Here is a 16,085-nt window from a genome sequence, read left to right as displayed (position 1 = left end):
GGTTGGCTATGGCTAGCGCGTGCAACGGTGGCCGTTTGCTGAGGATGCCTGTTGGCGAAAATCGTCTTTGTCTTGGTTGAAGCTGGCAAATACGGCCTTGGGCCGGGGAATTACGTAGAGCACGGAGTACGAGTACTCACGGAGCACTGTCGCCTTTCACGATTGCAGGTTGCCAGGTAACAGGGACGTTGGTTCTCGTTTCGTCTGGCACCCATCCATGCATGGGTGGCGCCAAGGCCTGGGAGCAGCCTGCAAGACCGAGCCTCCTTGATGGGGGCTGCCGCCGCCGCTGCGCCCCTCGTCGGCTCAGGGCTGCCCTGAACTGCCTGCGAGAGGCCGGCTGGTCCCCTCCTGCCCCTGTAGTGTGGGTTGCGAGGCCCAGGACTAACACAGGACCCCTCCAATCCCCTACAATCCCCTACCTGAGCCACCCCACCTGGGCTTGCCTGCGTCAGAACGGGGATCGGGAAGCACCTCACCTGCAGTCCGCGGGTCCTGCACCTCCAAAAAGCTTGAGAGGTGGACTTGGACAGCATCTTGTTGCCAGGCCATCTGTGTCGTCAACCTGGCAGCTCGTCCCCTCCAACCTTCCACTCCACTTAAAAAGCCGAGCTTGCCCCAGCCTTGATTCCCAACTTGTTTCCATCCATCTTCTGGCCTGTCTGACTTTCTGTTTGTCCTTGCCATTGCCTTCCCCTCCTCCCCTTGGGCATACATCAGCTTCGCTCCTCCCCCTCCATCTTCCATCTTCCATCCTCTACTATACTCTTCTCTCCCACCCCTCCCCTGGCCCGACCACCGCCGTCTTGCCAACCCCACGACACCGCTCTTCTTCTTGTGATACCCAGACCACTTTTTTCTTTCCTCACCTCGTTTCCTCTCGCCTGTTGCCCGCCCTAACAGCAAGACAAGATGTGGTATGTCTCCTTGTCCCTAGTCACCGCCATTACTTGCCCCGCCATCTTTCAACAGAGAGAGCTCTAATCGACAAGAAGCCCTGACCACTGACCTTGTGTGATGATGCAGTGGAATCTTCGGTTACATCAACTACCTGGTCGAGAAGGACCGCAAGTTCATTCTCGACACACTCATCAACGGTAGGCCCTCCTCCCCTTGGTGAGGGGCTGTCGGAAGCTGACAGCATACCCAGGTCTCTCTCGCCTCGAGTACCGTGGATACGACTCCGCTGGCCTCGCCGTTGATGGCGATAAGAAGAATGAGGTGATGGCCTTCAAGGAAGTTGGCAAGGTAGCCAAGCTCAAGAAGCTCATCGACGAGTCCGAGCTCGACCTGGAGAAGGTCTTTGATTCTCACGCCGGCATTGCCCACACCCGCTGGGCCACCCACGGCCCCCCCTCCACCACCAACTGCCACCCCCACAGGTGAGTGCCGGCGTTCCATACCCGCAAGCTGTAGATGATTTGGGCTCACCGTTGAATTCTCCTGCTCAGGTCCGACCCCACCTGGGAGTTCAGCATTGTCCACAATGGTATCATCACCAACTACAAGGAGCTCAAGACCCTGCTAGAGAGCAAGGGCTTCCGATTCGAGACCGAGACCGACACCGAGTGCATTGCCAAGTTGACCAAGTACATCCACGACCAGCACCCCCAGATCAACTTCACCGACCTGGCCAAGGCTGTCATCCAGGAGCTCGAGGGTGCTTATGGTCTGCTCATCAAGTCGGTCCACTACCCTCACGAGGTCATTGCTGCCCGCAAGGGTTCCCCTCTCGTCATTGGTGTCAAGACCCAGCGACGCATGAAGGTCGACTTTGTCGACGTCGAGTACTCGGATGATAAGTCGGCTCTTCCCGCCGAGGCTGCCTCTCAGAACGTCGCTCTCAAGAAGAGCGCCACCAACTTCCTGAGCCCTGAGAGCAGCAACCTTCTCGGTGCCCCTGACAAGTCACTCCTGCACCGCTCGCAGTCGCGCGCGTTCATGACCGACGATGGCATGCCCATGCCCACTGAGTTCTTCCTCTCGTCCGACCCCTCGGCCATTGTCGAGCACACCAAGAAGGTCATGTACCTCGAGGACGATGATATTGCACACATTCATGAGGGATCGTTGAACATCCACCGTCTCAAGAAGGCCGATGGTAGCTCTAACGTCCGTACCATCCAGACTCTCGAGCTCGAGCTCCAGGAGATCATGAAGGGCAAGTTCGACCACTTCATGCAGAAGGAGATTTTTGAGCAGCCCGAGTCCGTCGTCAACACCATGCGAGGTCGCCTTGACATTCCCAACCAGACTGTCACCCTCGGTGGTCTCCGCTCCTACATCTCCACCATTCGCCGATGCCGCAGGATCATCTTCATTGCTTGCGGTACTAGCTATCACTCTTGCATGGCTGTCCGTGGTATCTTCGAAGAGCTGGCTGAGATTCCTATCGCGGTTGAGCTGGCCTCCGATTTCCTGGATCGTCAAGCTCCCGTGTTCCGTGACGACACTTGCGTGTTCGTGTCTCAGTCCGGTGAGACGGCCGACTCCCTCATGGCCCTGCGCTACTGCCTGGAGCGTGGAGCCCTGACTGTCGGTGTTGTCAATGTGGTCGGATCTTCCATCTCCATGCTCACCCACTGCGGTGTCCACATCAACGCTGGCCCTGAGATTGGTGTCGCCTCCACCAAGGCCTACACCTCGCAGTTCATCGCCATGGTTATGTTTGCGCTGTCGCTTAGCGAGGACCGTGCGTCTAAGAAGGAGCGCCGCGAGGAGATTATGCAGGGCCTGTCGCAAATCTCTGGTCAGATCAAGGAGATCCTCCAGCAGGACAGCGCCATCAAGGAGCTCTGCAAGAAGGTTTTCCAGAACCAGAAGTCCCTCCTCCTGCTCGGCCGCGGCAGCCAGTTCTCCACTGCTCTCGAGGGTGCCCTCAAGATCAAGGAGATTTCCTACCTCCACTGCGAGGCTGTCATGTCTGGTGAGCTGAAGCATGGCGTTTTGGCTCTTGTTGACGAGAATCTGCCCATCATCATGATCCTCACCCGTGACGATATATTCAAGAAGTCTCTCAACGCCTACCAGCAAGGTATGTTACTCATCGCTCCTTTTCCTTCCATTTCTTGTTCTAACGCTGTCCCAGTCATTGCTCGTGGTGGCAAGCCCATTGTCATCTGCAACCCCAATGACGAGGAGTTCAAGGCCTCCGAGGCGGAGAAGATTGAGATCCCGAAGACGGTCGACTGCCTCCAGGGTCTGCTCAACGTCATCCCTCTTCAGCTCATTGCCTACTGGCTCGCCGTTCTCGAGGGTCTCAATGTTGACTTCCCCCGTAACCTGGCCAAGTCGGTCACCGTCGAGTAAGCGGCAATCAAAGGTTAGCGGCCTGCCGTGGCCTATCGAGGCATGAGGTAGATTTGGCGGAATATGTGTTCGGGGGGTTGTTTTTTTGGACGCAGCGCTATGACAAGGGAAAAATGCAGCAGACTTTTTGGAGTTGGGTTTTAGGTATTTAAATGGTTTGTTTGGGAGGAAGCTCGGTGTTGAGTGCTTGGTAATAGGGACTTGACCTGCTTTAGACAGGTATGTGTGCAGGTCTCAGATTAGCCCAGGGGGCGTCCAGAGACAGTTTTATCAATTTTGACATCAATCAATGGATTGTCCCCAAAGAAACTGACGATGTGATTCCGATGGCCTAACGGTAGCATCTATTGTTACATGGTTTCTAAGTGCTTCCTCCAGCTTCATTATCAGTGTCACCATAATGACGTCCAAGGTTGGCTGTCTCACGGAGGAGGTTGCTATGGGTGACCCTGGGTCGGCCTTGACAGTTATGGTTACCCCTTTAGAGACCGGTAAAAGTCTATTTTTGTTTTTACTTATCCATCTCAAACCGTCTGAGTGCCATAACCCTTGACCCTGTCGGCAAACGCCCAGCTCATGTTCTCCAGCTTCTTATCCTCTTGCAGGTCGACGCCGTCCTTGGTGACGACGGCGATGGAGTATTTGTCGAGACTGCGGGCGTCGCGGTAGAAGAGGACCTTCATGCACTGCTCGACGATGTCGATGGCCTCCTCGCGGGTGAGGCGGGCGGCGGACTCCTCATCCGGGGCGTGGCGGCGCATGATGGGCTGGGCAAGCATGGAGCCGATGCCGGTGCAGAGGCTGGGGGCCGAGTAGGAGCTGCCGAGGAGGTCGGCGGCGGCGAGGAAGGGCTTGTCGTCGTCGTCGAAGCCCGCGACGAGGAGGTGGTTCCACAGCGGGTCGAACTTGGAGCGGCGGCGGTAGAGCAGCTTGGTGAGGTAGGTGTGCAGGTTGGCGGCGGACAGGCTGAGCTGGTCCGGGTCGGAGTAGGCCTCGGTGAGGGCCAGGTCGGTGAGGTGGCGGTCGAGGTACTGCATGTCCGAGATGTCGCCGCTGAAGCCGACGACGGACGAGTTGGTGAAGGGGCGGAGGCGCTTGACGTCGGTGTAGCGGGCCATGGAGCCGTACGAGCCTGTATGCGCGGGCACGCCCCCGATTGTCAGCTTCTGTCTCGAAAGTCCCGCTTGGGGGGGGGGGGGGGATGTGAGGGGGGACAAACCCAGGTTGTCGGCGGCGATGACGACGCCGTCCTTGAACTTGAGAGCCACTACTGATGTACCGGTGACCATGGGCTGCTGGGTGTGTTGCTTGGCGCCGCCGTTGGCCTGCATGTACGAGCCATCATAGGCACCGTAGACGTCGTCTCGGGGCTGCGGGAGGAGAGACGGTTAGTTCAGTGTACCTGGGAGCTGCAGAGGGCGAGGGTCGACTCACACGGCCCCAGGCTTGAGGACGGTGATCCATGATGTGGGCTGGGGGGGAGCTGTGAGTAGGTTGAGGTTGTGATGGCCTGCCGAGAGAGGAGGCCTTTGTCGTATGCGTCTTCTGTAGCGTGCGGATACAAGAGACCCCGGGCACTTGTGGATGGGTCGAGCCGAGGAATTTGGGACGTCGGTTGGGATCGTTGATGATGGAAGCTGATGATGGAGGGAAGGTGGTGCTGGTAGTGGTGGTGCTTGCCCGCTGTAGTGTCGCGTCCTCCGGCAGCCTGCAACGTTGGTCGAGTTACATAAGCTGACATCACCTTTGGTGATTGGCTGGGGAGCTGAGCTTCAGCGGTCACAGGTCCTCAGAACCCCAACTTTGCATTTAAAAATAGTGGTGCATAAAGTACAGGGTACTTGGGAGCTCTCCTGGCACAGGTCAGTCGCGACAGGACCTGTGAGACACCTGCAACCAGCCTCTGCCCTTGTCATCTCGTCAACATCGGCTCACCGCGAGGGGACTGAAGCTGCCGACACTTCAAGGCCCTTGCACGTAGCCTCCTACACACTGAAAAAGCAACGACAGCAGCTCAATTCCACCGCCGTTCGATCATTGTCGCCCTCCGAGGCTCCTCCTTCGCTATGTTGACATCCGTGGGCAGAGCTGCCGCCCGCCGCGTCGTGGCCTCGGCCAACCTCAACCTCCACCGCAGCGCGACCAACGCCCTCGCCAGCCGCTCCCCTCTCGTCCTCCGCCCTGCCGCCGCTGCAGAGCGCAGCTTCAGCCTCTCCCGATGGAGCCTCCTTGCCGCCAAGGCTGACACCGCCTCCGACAAGAAGACGGCGGCTAAGAAGAGCTCCTCTGCCGCGTCCGCGAAGAAGAAGGCTGCGCCCAAGAAGGAGAAGGCGGCTAAGGCCAAGAAGCCTGCCGTCAAGAAGCCCGCCGCCAAGAAGAAGGCCAAGAAGGTTCTGACTCCCGAGGAGCAGGAAAAGCTCCAGCTCAAGGAGTTCAAGAAGACGGCGCTACTCAAGGAGGAGCCCACACGGCTTCCCTTCACCTCCTGGGCCATCTTTGTCGCCGAGTCCAGCCCGGTCGAGAGGGCGAGGCATTCTGACCTGTCTGAAATGCTTCGCGCCGTCCGGACCAACTACGACAACTTGTCGTACTCTGAGAAGGAGGTACGTCCACCCCTTGCAAAACATGATCACTTCACCTCGAACCTCGCGCTTCGCAGCAAGCTAGCGCATCAAGATGGGGACTGATGACTGACTTTTTTTTCTTTTCTTTTGCACAATACAGCGTCTCCAGGCCCAGGCGGATGCCAACAAGCAGGCCAGCACCAAGGCGCGCAAGGCTTGGATCGAGAGCCTGCCCGTCGAGGACGTCTACCTCGCCAACAGTGCGCGTCGCCACCTCCGGCGCATTGTGAAGGGCAAGCGGTACCCCAAGCTCGAGGATGACCGACTGCCCAAGATGCCCCTCAACGCCTACGCCACATTCATCAAGTCCCGCGGCCACTTTGGCGGGGACAGCTCCTCCGCAGCTGTCTTCAAGGAGATGAGCCAGGAGTGGCGCGACCTGCGCGACACCGAGAGGAACCGCCTCCTCGAGGAATATGCCCAGAAGAGGGATGCTTACATGAAGGAGGTCAACGACCTGCGGGCCCGGGTCCTTGCGAAGAAGAAGGAGGCCAAGGCCACCGCAAAGGCTGCCGCCAAGGCCTCCTCATGAAGAGGGAGGGGAGGGAGTGGGGGGTTGTCGTCGTGGAACTAACTTAGCGACATGCTCTTGTATGCGTGGCTTTGCAAGGCGCCTGCATGCTCGCTTGCCATGATTTGAGACCTTGTTCTGTATGCCTGTTATGAACGCTGGTGGATTCCGGGTGATCGCGACCCGGAATAGGAGTGGGAGGAGGCTCTACTTGTACGGTGGACGTTGGACGTTGAACGATCCAACTTGTGTAGAGATTTCCCCCTTGTCTCGTGCCCCCTGTTTTTGGTTCGAGTGTGTATTCAGTGTACTATATCAATACTACCAAGAGGTCGGCGGTGGCTTTGCCCGTCATGGGGCGGTGCCTCGAATCATAGTATTGCGTCGAAATGCAGGTTTCGTTGTCGTCGATGCACTTTGCAGCGCGATCCTATCCAATACATCGTGGCGCCTGGGTCTCCCATTCAATAAAACGTCCCTTTACGCATCTAGTTCCCGAATCTATGCCTTTTGCTGAGCGGTGGTGGTATGACACCCAAAACTCCGAGCTACCCAAAGCGAACGCCGCATCCAAAAAACGAAGAACAATAAGCACATCGGCGTTGCTATTCCGTCCTCGCGCTGTCAAGACTGCTGCTTCTCGTGAGGTGGAACTCTCAGGGCCACCTCCCCGTCGCCACCCCTCCACTCGGCCCCCGTGAGCTTCAGCTGGCGCCCGCTCGCCAGGTACAGGAGCAGGTACGTGTGCTTGACGATGTGGCCCCAGCAGTACAGGCGGATCCAGGAGTGGGCCGGGTCGCGGCGGCACCAGACGCCCCAGCCGGCCAGCCCGCTGCTGAGGTAGCTCGCCAGGAAGGCCCAGGCGTCGGCGCGCGTGTCTGCGCTCCAGGGGCTGCAGTCGACGAGCCAGTAGCCGCGCTCGAGGGGCTGGATGTCCCGCGCGGCGTCGGGCCGGTAGCGCGAGGACAGGTCGGCGGCGAGCTTGGCGAGCTTCTCGGAGATGAGACTCGCGGGCCTGATGGTCTCGGTGCCGACCGGCGGTGACGGGGTTCGGATCTCGAGCGTCTTGAGCTGCCTGAGGTCTGGGGTCGAGCGCGGCCGCGCGGTGGCGGCGACAGTGTCGCTGGCGCTGCGGGTGAGGGTCTTGGGATCCTTTCCTGGGGCCGTGGGAGGAGCGTTGCCTGTCTTTGCTCTCTTGACGGGCGGCGGCTCTGACTCTGCTCGCCAGGATGGCGTGGCCTGGGGAGGAACGCTGAGGTCGCTACCGGATATATGGGTGACATCCCAGCCTGTGTTCTCCTCGTGGGGGTTCTGCGCCTCGCTGGGACGTTTCACCGCCGGGGGTACCAGGGGGGTCACCGGGACGACCTTTGTCGCATCGACGCAGCCGGACCGGTGATGCTGTTCTTGCTCTGGGGAGGAGCTAGGTAGAGATGAAGGACTTTCGGGGTGCTCTAGGCTCGACCTGTCCTCTCTGGGGATCTCGCCTCGCACATGTGCAGAAGGGGGGAGCGACGAATCCTCGGGAGGGGAAGAAAATGGCCGGCTCACGAATCGCTCCAAAATCCGGGTGGGCAAGAAAGGTATGGAAGCACTGGGCATGGGGTACGAGTCGCTGATCTGGCTGGGCGGCGCACACCAGGAGTTCTGGGATCCGTCATGTTCTGGCAGAGATGCAGGCACGGAATCTGCAGGCACTGGGTGGTGCAGGGGACCAGTTGGTAGACGAGGCGAGGCACGGTTGTCAAGGGCACTCTGGAAACTCAGGTCCTGGGAGTCGATGAGGATGGGCTGCGACGAGTGTGCAGACTCCTCCTGGCTTGATGAGGCTGCTGCTGATGATGATGGTGGTGGCTGAGCGTGAATGTCCCCCTGGTCGAGCACATCAGACCTAAGACCGGGCTCGAAAGAGAGGTAGGCCTGGGCGAGCTGGCGGTAGGCAGCATCGCTGGTGATCCGACTGGGCGCGTTGACGTGGACCAGTATCTCAACGTCTTGGGACCGAGTCGCCATGTCGAGGGTGTCGTCTCCTGCGAGAGGCGGCGATCATATCGAAGATGCGAGGCTGCGCGGAGCACGGCAATGGGAGCAGAGGGGTGAGGATAAGTTATCTAAGAAACAGGCAGAATTACAGAGCGTGGGATGGGCGTGAAATCGGGGCGATGGGGCGAGATGCGCAGGCAGTCGAGTTGAATCTGGTAGTATTCTATTCACGTTGAACTAAGATGTTTAAGGCATCGAGTCGCATATATTGAGACAGGACCCTTGTGGCTGGTGGCAGAGACGTGGCTTGGCCTGCTGTTCTGATTGGTGGTGCAATTTACCCCAGAAGATCAGATCAGCCTGTTCTACTCCGTAATACGAGGCCAATCTAATATGTACAGTCTATCCGTACACCAATTCCCAGCACCTGGCGCAACGGTCAGACCGACGACTCTCCCTCACCCTCAGGCCACATACACGCAATACACATAACACGATCCCATCACACAATGGCCACCAAGAACAAGGGCGACCTCGGCCGCGTGCTGGTCGTCGGCGGTAACGGCTTCCTAGGCCACCACATCGTTAACCAGCTCCTCAACGACTGGACCACTTCCCACGTCTCCTCGATCGATCTGCGCTGCCACAACAACCGCAACCCTGCGGCCACCTACAAGGAGTGCGACATCACCGACACGGACGCCCTGCTGTCCGCCTTCGAGGACCTCAAGCCCGACGTCGTCATCCACACTGCCTCGCCCCAGGCTGTCAACGTCAGCAACAACGAGCTCTTCAGGCGTGTCAACGTCGACGGCACCGACTCTGTCATCCGCGCCTGCCAGCAGACGGGCGTCAAGGCCCTCGTCTACACCAGCTCCGCCAGCGTCATCAGCGACGACTCCACTTCCCTCTACAACGCCGACGAGCGCTGGCCCGTCATCCGCGGCGACCAGCAGGGCTCCTACTACTCTGAGACCAAGGCCGCTGCCGAGGAGGCCGTCCTCAAGGCCAACCGAGCCGAGCCCTCCAGGCTGCTGACCTGCTCCATCCGCCCCGCCGGCATCTTTGGCGAGGCCGACGGCCAGACCCTCGCCGGCCTGCTGGGCGCCTACAACACCGGCAAGCACAAGATCCAGATCGGCGACAACCTCAACCTATTCGACTTCACCTACGTCGGCAACGTCGCCCACGCCCACCTGCTGGCCGCCCGCCTGCTGCTCGCCACCGCCGCCGCCCCCACCGCGCCCCTCGATCACGAGAAGGTCGACGGCGAGGCCTTCTTCGTCACCAACGACTCCCCCGTCTACTTCTGGGACTTTGCCCGCGCCGTCTTCGCCGCCGCCGGCGACACCTCGGGCACGGACGGCACCTGGCACCTCGGCCAGGGCGTCGGCAGCGTCCTGGGCGTCCTCAGCGAGATCGGCGGCAGCCTCGCCGGCAAGACCCCCACCTTCAGCAAGAAGAAGGTCACCATGACCTGCATGACCCGCTACTACAACATCGCCAAGGCCCGCCGCGTCCTGCGCTACGAGCCCCGGTGGTCCCTCCAGGAGGGTGTCACCCGCGGCGTCCAGTGGTTCCTCGACCAGGAGAAGCAGGCCACCGCCGTAAAGGCCCAGTAAGGGTTGGTGGCACACCCCGAAGGGGAAAAGGGGGGGGGGAGATGACGAGGAGGAGGATGAACGGATAAAAAAGACGGGATAGAGATGGCATTGGCGGAAATAATGGAGTAATGTGCAAAAGAACAAACATCTTGTAGTTAAAAAATAGCTTACAGCAAGCATGTAATTAGTCAAATCAAAGCATGGATTACGGTTCCTCGACGTCTCAATCACTTGTGGTAATAAAGGGGTCATAGATGGTAGCGGGACGTAGTATTCACTGTTCCCAAGTCATGCCCTTCGGGGCTTATTCGTGACCGGACAAAAAGACAAACATGACTCCCTCGAGCCCCTTTGATGGCCTGATAATTGGTTTCCGCACGTCCCTGCGCCCAATCCTCCTCTGCTGCTGCCACCGCCTCTTCTTCTCCCGACTCCGTCGCGTCGGGGAACACACCTGTCAGTTTTCCTTTCATGATATCATCCTCTATATACTCACGGGAGATGATCCCGCTCGCCGCCGACGATCGCTTCCATCCAACTCAAGTATGTATATAAAAAAAAAAGAAAAAGAAGAGAGAGAGGCCCACTGCTCATTGAGGCACAAACCTCGTTGGGAAAGAAAAAAGAAAGAAAACGTCGCCTGCTTCGGTAGGAAGAACAGGGAGAGAGGATGAAGCGAATGCCAGACAGCCGCTCACGCTCATAAACGAACGGCCAAGGTTGCCAGCTGAAGAGAAAATCGACAAGACCAGCTCCATCATGTCATGTCATGCGTGAAAAGAGATATGATCCCCCCCCCGTTCTTTTTGCCCCGCTTCCTGGGCTCGGCCCCGGGCGGTTTTTGGAAAATAGTCGACAGAAACGCCATGGATGATGCATATGAATCTACCTCCAATCATGTCCCCTATGCTCGCAAAGTTACAGGGAGCGGTTGGCGCCATGTGATCCAACAGTTTGCTCGCTGTGCAGATGCTACGAGTTGCCGCCCACGCCAAGCCCGCCTCCTTGACGGCCCCATGCTGAGTTGCGCCAGTCACGCCTTTGGCCGGGCTCTGGCCCATCTCCTTGGCCATCGGAGTGGTCGAAATGGGACATGGGCGCAGGCTCGCTCGGGCCTCTCCACCTCTGCTGCGGAGGCGTCCCTTGCTTGGGGTTGCTGACATAGGGCATGGGCGGTTCTTGAACATGCCTCACGGATGATTCGCCCTGCCACACAGCAGGGTCCGTCTCGACACGTCTGGGAGGTGGTCGTGTCGAGCTGTCTTGCCTGTTGTAGGCTTCGCTGGCGTCTGTAATGGAAACCTGGCCTCTCCGCTCCTGGAATCGCCTCAGAATTTCCTTGGTCGTGACTTCGGAACTGCTGGTAAAGATTTGAGGGTCGGCAAGGAGGGTCAGAACTTCGTCCGGTACCTTTGAGCTGGTTAGCACAAAACACATTCTCGTGCGTGATCGGTTATATCTGCATGTCTCACCTGACACATCTCCTCGATATGCGTTATGAGCATCTCAACTGCGTCGATGACGTAGATGGCCTCGCTGTCTAGCGCAGACGCCTTGGCTGGGTTCGTAAGAATGTTGGGCGCGATGACAGTGGCAAGATTCCTGATGTCCATCTTGGAACCGAGCTCGTCGTCCAGCTGATGGAATGAGCCTGCCCACTTGAGGAAGGAGAAGAGGATTTCCAGACAATCGCGGTTGCTCTTGGGCAACAGGCAGCACGTCAGGTGCAGGCACTGTTTCCTCCTCTCGTGGTCGTCAATCCTGGCTGCGCTGACCCAGAGTTTGTACAGCTTGTGTGTCATCAGGGGATCCGGGAGATCTCGAAGATAGCGCTTGAGGAGGGCTGCCAGCTGGACCACGGGTTGCTCCATGAAGTTGATGGTGTCGCAGCCCTCATTGTTGATCCTCTCTACGAGCTCCTGCTGCTTCTTGATGTTGCCGTTCTTTCGGAACACACCCTCGACCGATAGATCCATCTTGCGCATGGAGGCGATGATATCGTCTACCACGGCCGGGATGCGCAGAGTGCCAGGACCGACACCGTCGGTGGATTCAGCGCCATCTTTTTCAATGATCACCTCCAGGGGGACACGAAAGACGCCCTTCTTCTTGACATTCTTGTTCTTGTCGTTCTTGAACGCCTTGCCAAGATTCTTCCAGAAGGTGGCCGCCTTCTTTGACTCGATGAAGCCCAGCAGCTCATCTAGAGTGAACTCTTGCTCAATCATGGGCCGCATCGTCAGCACAGCTAGATGCCTGACGTTGAAGTATTCGAGGCCTGAGAGCTCCGAGAAGAACTTGCGATTTATGCTCGTCAGCATCGGATCGCCCAGCCGCACATCTTGATCCCTGCCCCCCGACTGAGTTCGTTGGTGTCCTCCTGGCATCGGACCTCCCATAGATCGTACCCCACGATCTCGCTCGTGCTGTTGCTCTCTGGACTGCTCTACCGCGACGATTCTCGGGATGTCGTCGAGGGTGATGGCGTCGTTCTGCCCAAACATGCGGTCTGTCGAGTGTTGAGAGTAAGGGTCGCCATCACCGCCAGCAGACCCAGGTCGAGGCCCTTGGCCATCTCCATCCATCACGCGAGACGTCCTTGCCTGCCTAACGCTACACGACAGATGACGGTCCAGGCGTGTGCTGCGTAGTCTCCGGACATCGTTGAGAGTGCTCTCATAAGACGACTCTCGGCGATGATCCCTCTCGTCCCGACCACCATAGGACTTGGACTGCGAGTCTGATGCCATCGCCTCATCTAGCGCCGCGGGCCCGCCGTAGCCGTTCGCTCCCTGCTCTGAGGATGGGGGCAGCGTGCCATTGCTCCTAAGGATGTCGAGGAGTCGAGCCAGGGCTACCCGGAGAAGGAAGACATACTGTCCCAGCTTCGTCACGTACTCGCAAGGCGAAAACCCCTCCGTGTTGTTGCCAACGCAGTTGGTGCAGTAGATCCTCCGATCATAGGGACTGAGGAGGGACTCCTCCAGGGAACGGCCCAACTCGCGCTTACAGCGCGTGCAGTCGACACAGCCCAGATGAAATCGCAGATCCCCATTCCTAGCGCACTCATCCTCCACCGATCGATTGCAGGCGGAGCATTGATCTGAATTCTTTGCCGAAAGCTGCAAGCCCCCTGTGGTAACCTGGAGTGCACCAGCGTCGTTCTTGTGCGACTCGAAGGCGTTCAGATCATCCAGCAATTGGTATAGACCTTCCGAGTTGTGAGCCTCGCGCTCCAGGCGCAATGCACCTTGTAGACAGATGCGTATCAGGAGCTTGAGGTAATGTGCCAAGCCCGTGACGAGGGAGAGGAGCTCCTGCGTGACGCCGAGTTTGCGAACGCCCGTGTCCTGGCTCTTGGACAACAAGGAGAAGAATGATACGATTTTCTTACAAAGAAGCTTTGCTTCGCGTCCGTATGACATTCCTGTGTTATGAGTTAGCATTGGGTAGCCCGTGGAGATATTCGACCTAAACATCACCTTTCTCGCTGACCCTGACCATTATGGCATCCAGTCTATCTGTCGACTGGAACAGTATCTCGACATGCCAGATGAAGCGCTTAGCCATCAAAACACCATCGATATATTGCCCATTGCTGACATGGAGAAGCATGTCGGAGATGCAGGCGGCCGAGGACTCCTCGAACGTCGATAAAACGCTCCATATCCGATAGACCTTTTCCTCCATGCGCTCTTCGACCTCACGGATCCAGTCTCGACTGGCTGGGTCATCGGATTCTGCAGCCGTTGGAGGATCAGAAGGCTGCGCCAACCGCACGTTCCAAAACTTGTGGATCATGTAGCATTCCGGATGCCAGTGCTGGTTCTGGCCGTTGCGGAAGATCTCGACGAATTGCTTGAGGATGGCAATCTGACACCCGTTGCAGCGCTGCGCAAACTGGGTCGAGTAGTGATAGTGACAGTAGACGTGGCCGTCGTGCTCATAATAGCTATCCTGTGCGCCGAATACCGTGTCACAGAGCGAGCATGTGAAATGGTCGACGTGGTATTTCCGGTCAAGAGCGGTGATGTAGGAGCCTCGCAGCGCCCCTCCGCATTGATAGCACAACAGGTTGAGTCGTCGAAAATAGTCTGTCTCGCAAAGGGGGTACTGCCCTTCGCCATTGTCGTCAGTGACGGGGAAGAATTTAGACGCCACAATGTCGCCGCAGTCCTATATAAGTGTTAGGTGATCCGTGAAAGGGTCGGCCAACAGAAGGGGGTAGCAGAGAGCCATACTCGGCATTTGAAGCAGTCCAGGTGAAATGTCCCATCCAGAGCTCGAACAAACTGGCCCGTCAGAGGTTCGCCACATTTTGTACAGATCCTCGTCTGGCCACTGGTGGAGCGCCCGCTTCTCTGGCGCGTGGGCTTCCGCTCGCCGCTCTTGCGAGAGTCGCTATCCCCGTTGGCTTGAGGGAGCGCTGAGCTGCTGGAGCCGGACATGGTCGGCCTGATTCGATGGTCACTATCTGGTGTCCTGTAGCCGCTGCTGTGCTGGTAGCCATCGCCCCCCTGAGCTGGATCAGGGGGTGGATAGTCGCCAGGGAAGCCCCCCGGCATGTGCTGGCCCGGCGGACCGTGATCGTACTCTGGTCCCATGGCCGACGTGTGAGCGGCGTGTCTCTGGATGTGTTGAGAATTGCCCTCGCGGTCAGGACCAGTCGAGGTCCGCAGGAGCTCTTAGCGCCACGAGTCTAGCAGTCGTCGCGGAGGGGTCGTCGTGGTCGGCATCAGCTGGGGTGTTTCCTCCGGGCCAGAATCCAAGTCAATTGGCAGACAACGGGCGTCGAGCGCGGCTCGCTGGATTCGCAGTCGGCGGCAGGAAAGGAGATGCTGGTTGTTCGTGTGACCTGGATGCAAGTCGTGGGCCGTCGGGTGTCGTGAGAGTCGTGAGGGGGGGGGGGGGGTGGTTCCGTTGCGGCTGGACAGGGAGGGAGGAGCTCGACGGTGGCAGTGAGGCCTTCTGGCACAGGGGAAACCAAGGATCGTGGTACCAAGAGTGGTAGGGATGTGAGACAGACAGCCTCAGGCGCCTCGCACTGGCCGCGTGGGGGGGTTGAAAGGAAGAAAGGAAGATGGGATGCTGAGGCACCGATGCTGCGCAATTCGAAGTGAAGGACGCTCTTGAGCGTTCGAGCGTCGAGCGTCGAGCGTCGGTTGTTGAGATGCTGGGCAGACGATACCAAAGGGTAGAAGTCGGGTGCGTGCTGCCCTGCTGCCCCTGCTGCCCCTGCTGCCCTGGGGGCAGCTCACCTAGCAACTCACGGGATGGCAGTGGGTGCACTACGGGTGGTCTGGTCACTCTGGGCAGGGCCCTGGGGTCCTGGGACAGGGCGCTGAGGCTGCGGGTGGGGCAACGTTTAGGGGCGTTGGCCGCACACTGGTGTTGCATGGAGGCTGGCCGTTGCAGGCTTGCAGCTTGTTGCAGGCTGCCCCCGTTCCAGGCGGTTGCCCAGCGCCGTGGCCGCACGTCTCCACTACTAGCAGGTACCAACACCACTGCAGTGACTGCACCAGGTACTAAGGGAGGTACCTCCAACGCTCAGGCGTGCACCCGACGGGTACTACAGCGCTAGCACGGCCCAGCGCCCCATCTCATTGGCCAGCTGCTTCGAAATACGACGAGGTCGGTCCAGCTCCCTCACTCACTCTGACACTCTCTCATCTCCAGCCTCAGACGCCTCCCTCATGTCGCATGCATCTGGCACCCGCGTTTGATGTTTTGAAATTTCTGCTCCGTGCGTGTCTTGGATTAGATGCATAATACTGCGGAGTGCGGAGTACGCATACGCTATTTCACAGAAGACACAGCGAGTGGCGCCAACACCCTGTGGGGATCATTTGAATGCGACATGCTCCTAGATCTGGCTTGAAGAGGTACGAGTAGATTAAGGTCGAGTTTCGCCCATGGATGCGCACCCCTTTTGTCCGCACTACTACGTAGTATGACTCTGCCATTGAACGGTCCGCGACTCCACGACCGCAAGCTGAAGGGATACGATCGTCGCGAGAGTCGCTAGCCAGCTCCACCCCGTTCTTGACATAGCCA

The 16,085-nt window shown here is 58.6% G+C and overlaps 6 protein-coding genes across 6 annotated transcripts; 3 read left to right on the top strand and 3 right to left on the bottom strand.

The window, feature by feature from the left end:
• Positions 1–912: 912 nt before the first annotated feature.
• GFA1 (glutamine--fructose-6-phosphate transaminase (isomerizing) GFA1) lies at positions 913–3,309 on the top strand (the record flags this gene model as incomplete). Its single annotated transcript, XM_083189906.1, has 5 exons — positions 913–917; positions 1,027–1,097; positions 1,151–1,382; positions 1,452–3,034; positions 3,089–3,309. The coding sequence occupies 5 exons, from the start codon at positions 913–915 to the stop codon at positions 3,307–3,309; spliced, it is 2,112 nt and encodes a 703-aa protein (XP_083053765.1).
• A 524-nt stretch (positions 3,310–3,833) lies between these two features.
• Positions 3,834–4,773, bottom strand: PRE4 (proteasome core particle subunit beta 7; the record flags this gene model as incomplete). Its single annotated transcript, XM_083189905.1, has 3 exons — positions 3,834–4,441; positions 4,529–4,679; positions 4,744–4,773. The coding sequence occupies 3 exons, from the start codon at positions 4,771–4,773 to the stop codon at positions 3,834–3,836; spliced, it is 789 nt and encodes a 262-aa protein (XP_083053764.1).
• A 602-nt stretch (positions 4,774–5,375) lies between these two features.
• Positions 5,376–6,465, top strand: ACO1O0_000405 (uncharacterized protein; the record flags this gene model as incomplete). Its single annotated transcript, XM_083189904.1, has 2 exons — positions 5,376–5,912; positions 6,043–6,465. 2 exons carry the CDS (start codon positions 5,376–5,378, stop codon positions 6,463–6,465), a joined length of 960 nt encoding a protein of 319 aa, XP_083053763.1.
• A 603-nt stretch (positions 6,466–7,068) lies between these two features.
• On the bottom strand, positions 7,069–8,457 carry ACO1O0_000404 (uncharacterized protein; the record flags this gene model as incomplete). Its single annotated transcript, XM_083189903.1, has 1 exon — positions 7,069–8,457. One exon carries the CDS (start codon positions 8,455–8,457, stop codon positions 7,069–7,071), a length of 1,389 nt encoding a protein of 462 aa, XP_083053762.1.
• Positions 8,458–8,936: 479 nt separating this feature from the next.
• ERG26 (3-beta hydroxysteroid dehydrogenase/isomerase family-domain-containing protein) lies at positions 8,937–10,049 on the top strand (the record flags this gene model as incomplete). Its single annotated transcript, XM_083189902.1, has 1 exon — positions 8,937–10,049. The coding sequence occupies one exon, from the start codon at positions 8,937–8,939 to the stop codon at positions 10,047–10,049; it is 1,113 nt and encodes a 370-aa protein (XP_083053761.1).
• Positions 10,050–11,003: 954 nt separating this feature from the next.
• On the bottom strand, positions 11,004–14,635 carry rga1 (uncharacterized protein; the record flags this gene model as incomplete). The annotated part of the gene is made up of 4 exons (XM_083189901.1): positions 11,004–11,441; positions 11,504–13,458; positions 13,514–14,207; positions 14,273–14,635. 4 exons carry the CDS (start codon positions 14,633–14,635, stop codon positions 11,004–11,006), a joined length of 3,450 nt encoding a protein of 1,149 aa, XP_083053760.1.
• Between the last annotated feature and the right edge of the window lie 1,450 nt (positions 14,636–16,085).

This window comes from Amphichorda felina (assembly GCF_050947745.1).
Source record: "Amphichorda felina strain 45539 chromosome Unknown scaffold_1, whole genome shotgun sequence".
NCBI classification, from domain to species: Eukaryota; Fungi; Ascomycota; class Sordariomycetes; order Hypocreales; family Bionectriaceae; genus Amphichorda; species Amphichorda felina.
The sequence above is the reverse complement of the archived record's forward strand: the minus strand, read 5'-3'. Positions and strand labels throughout refer to the sequence as shown.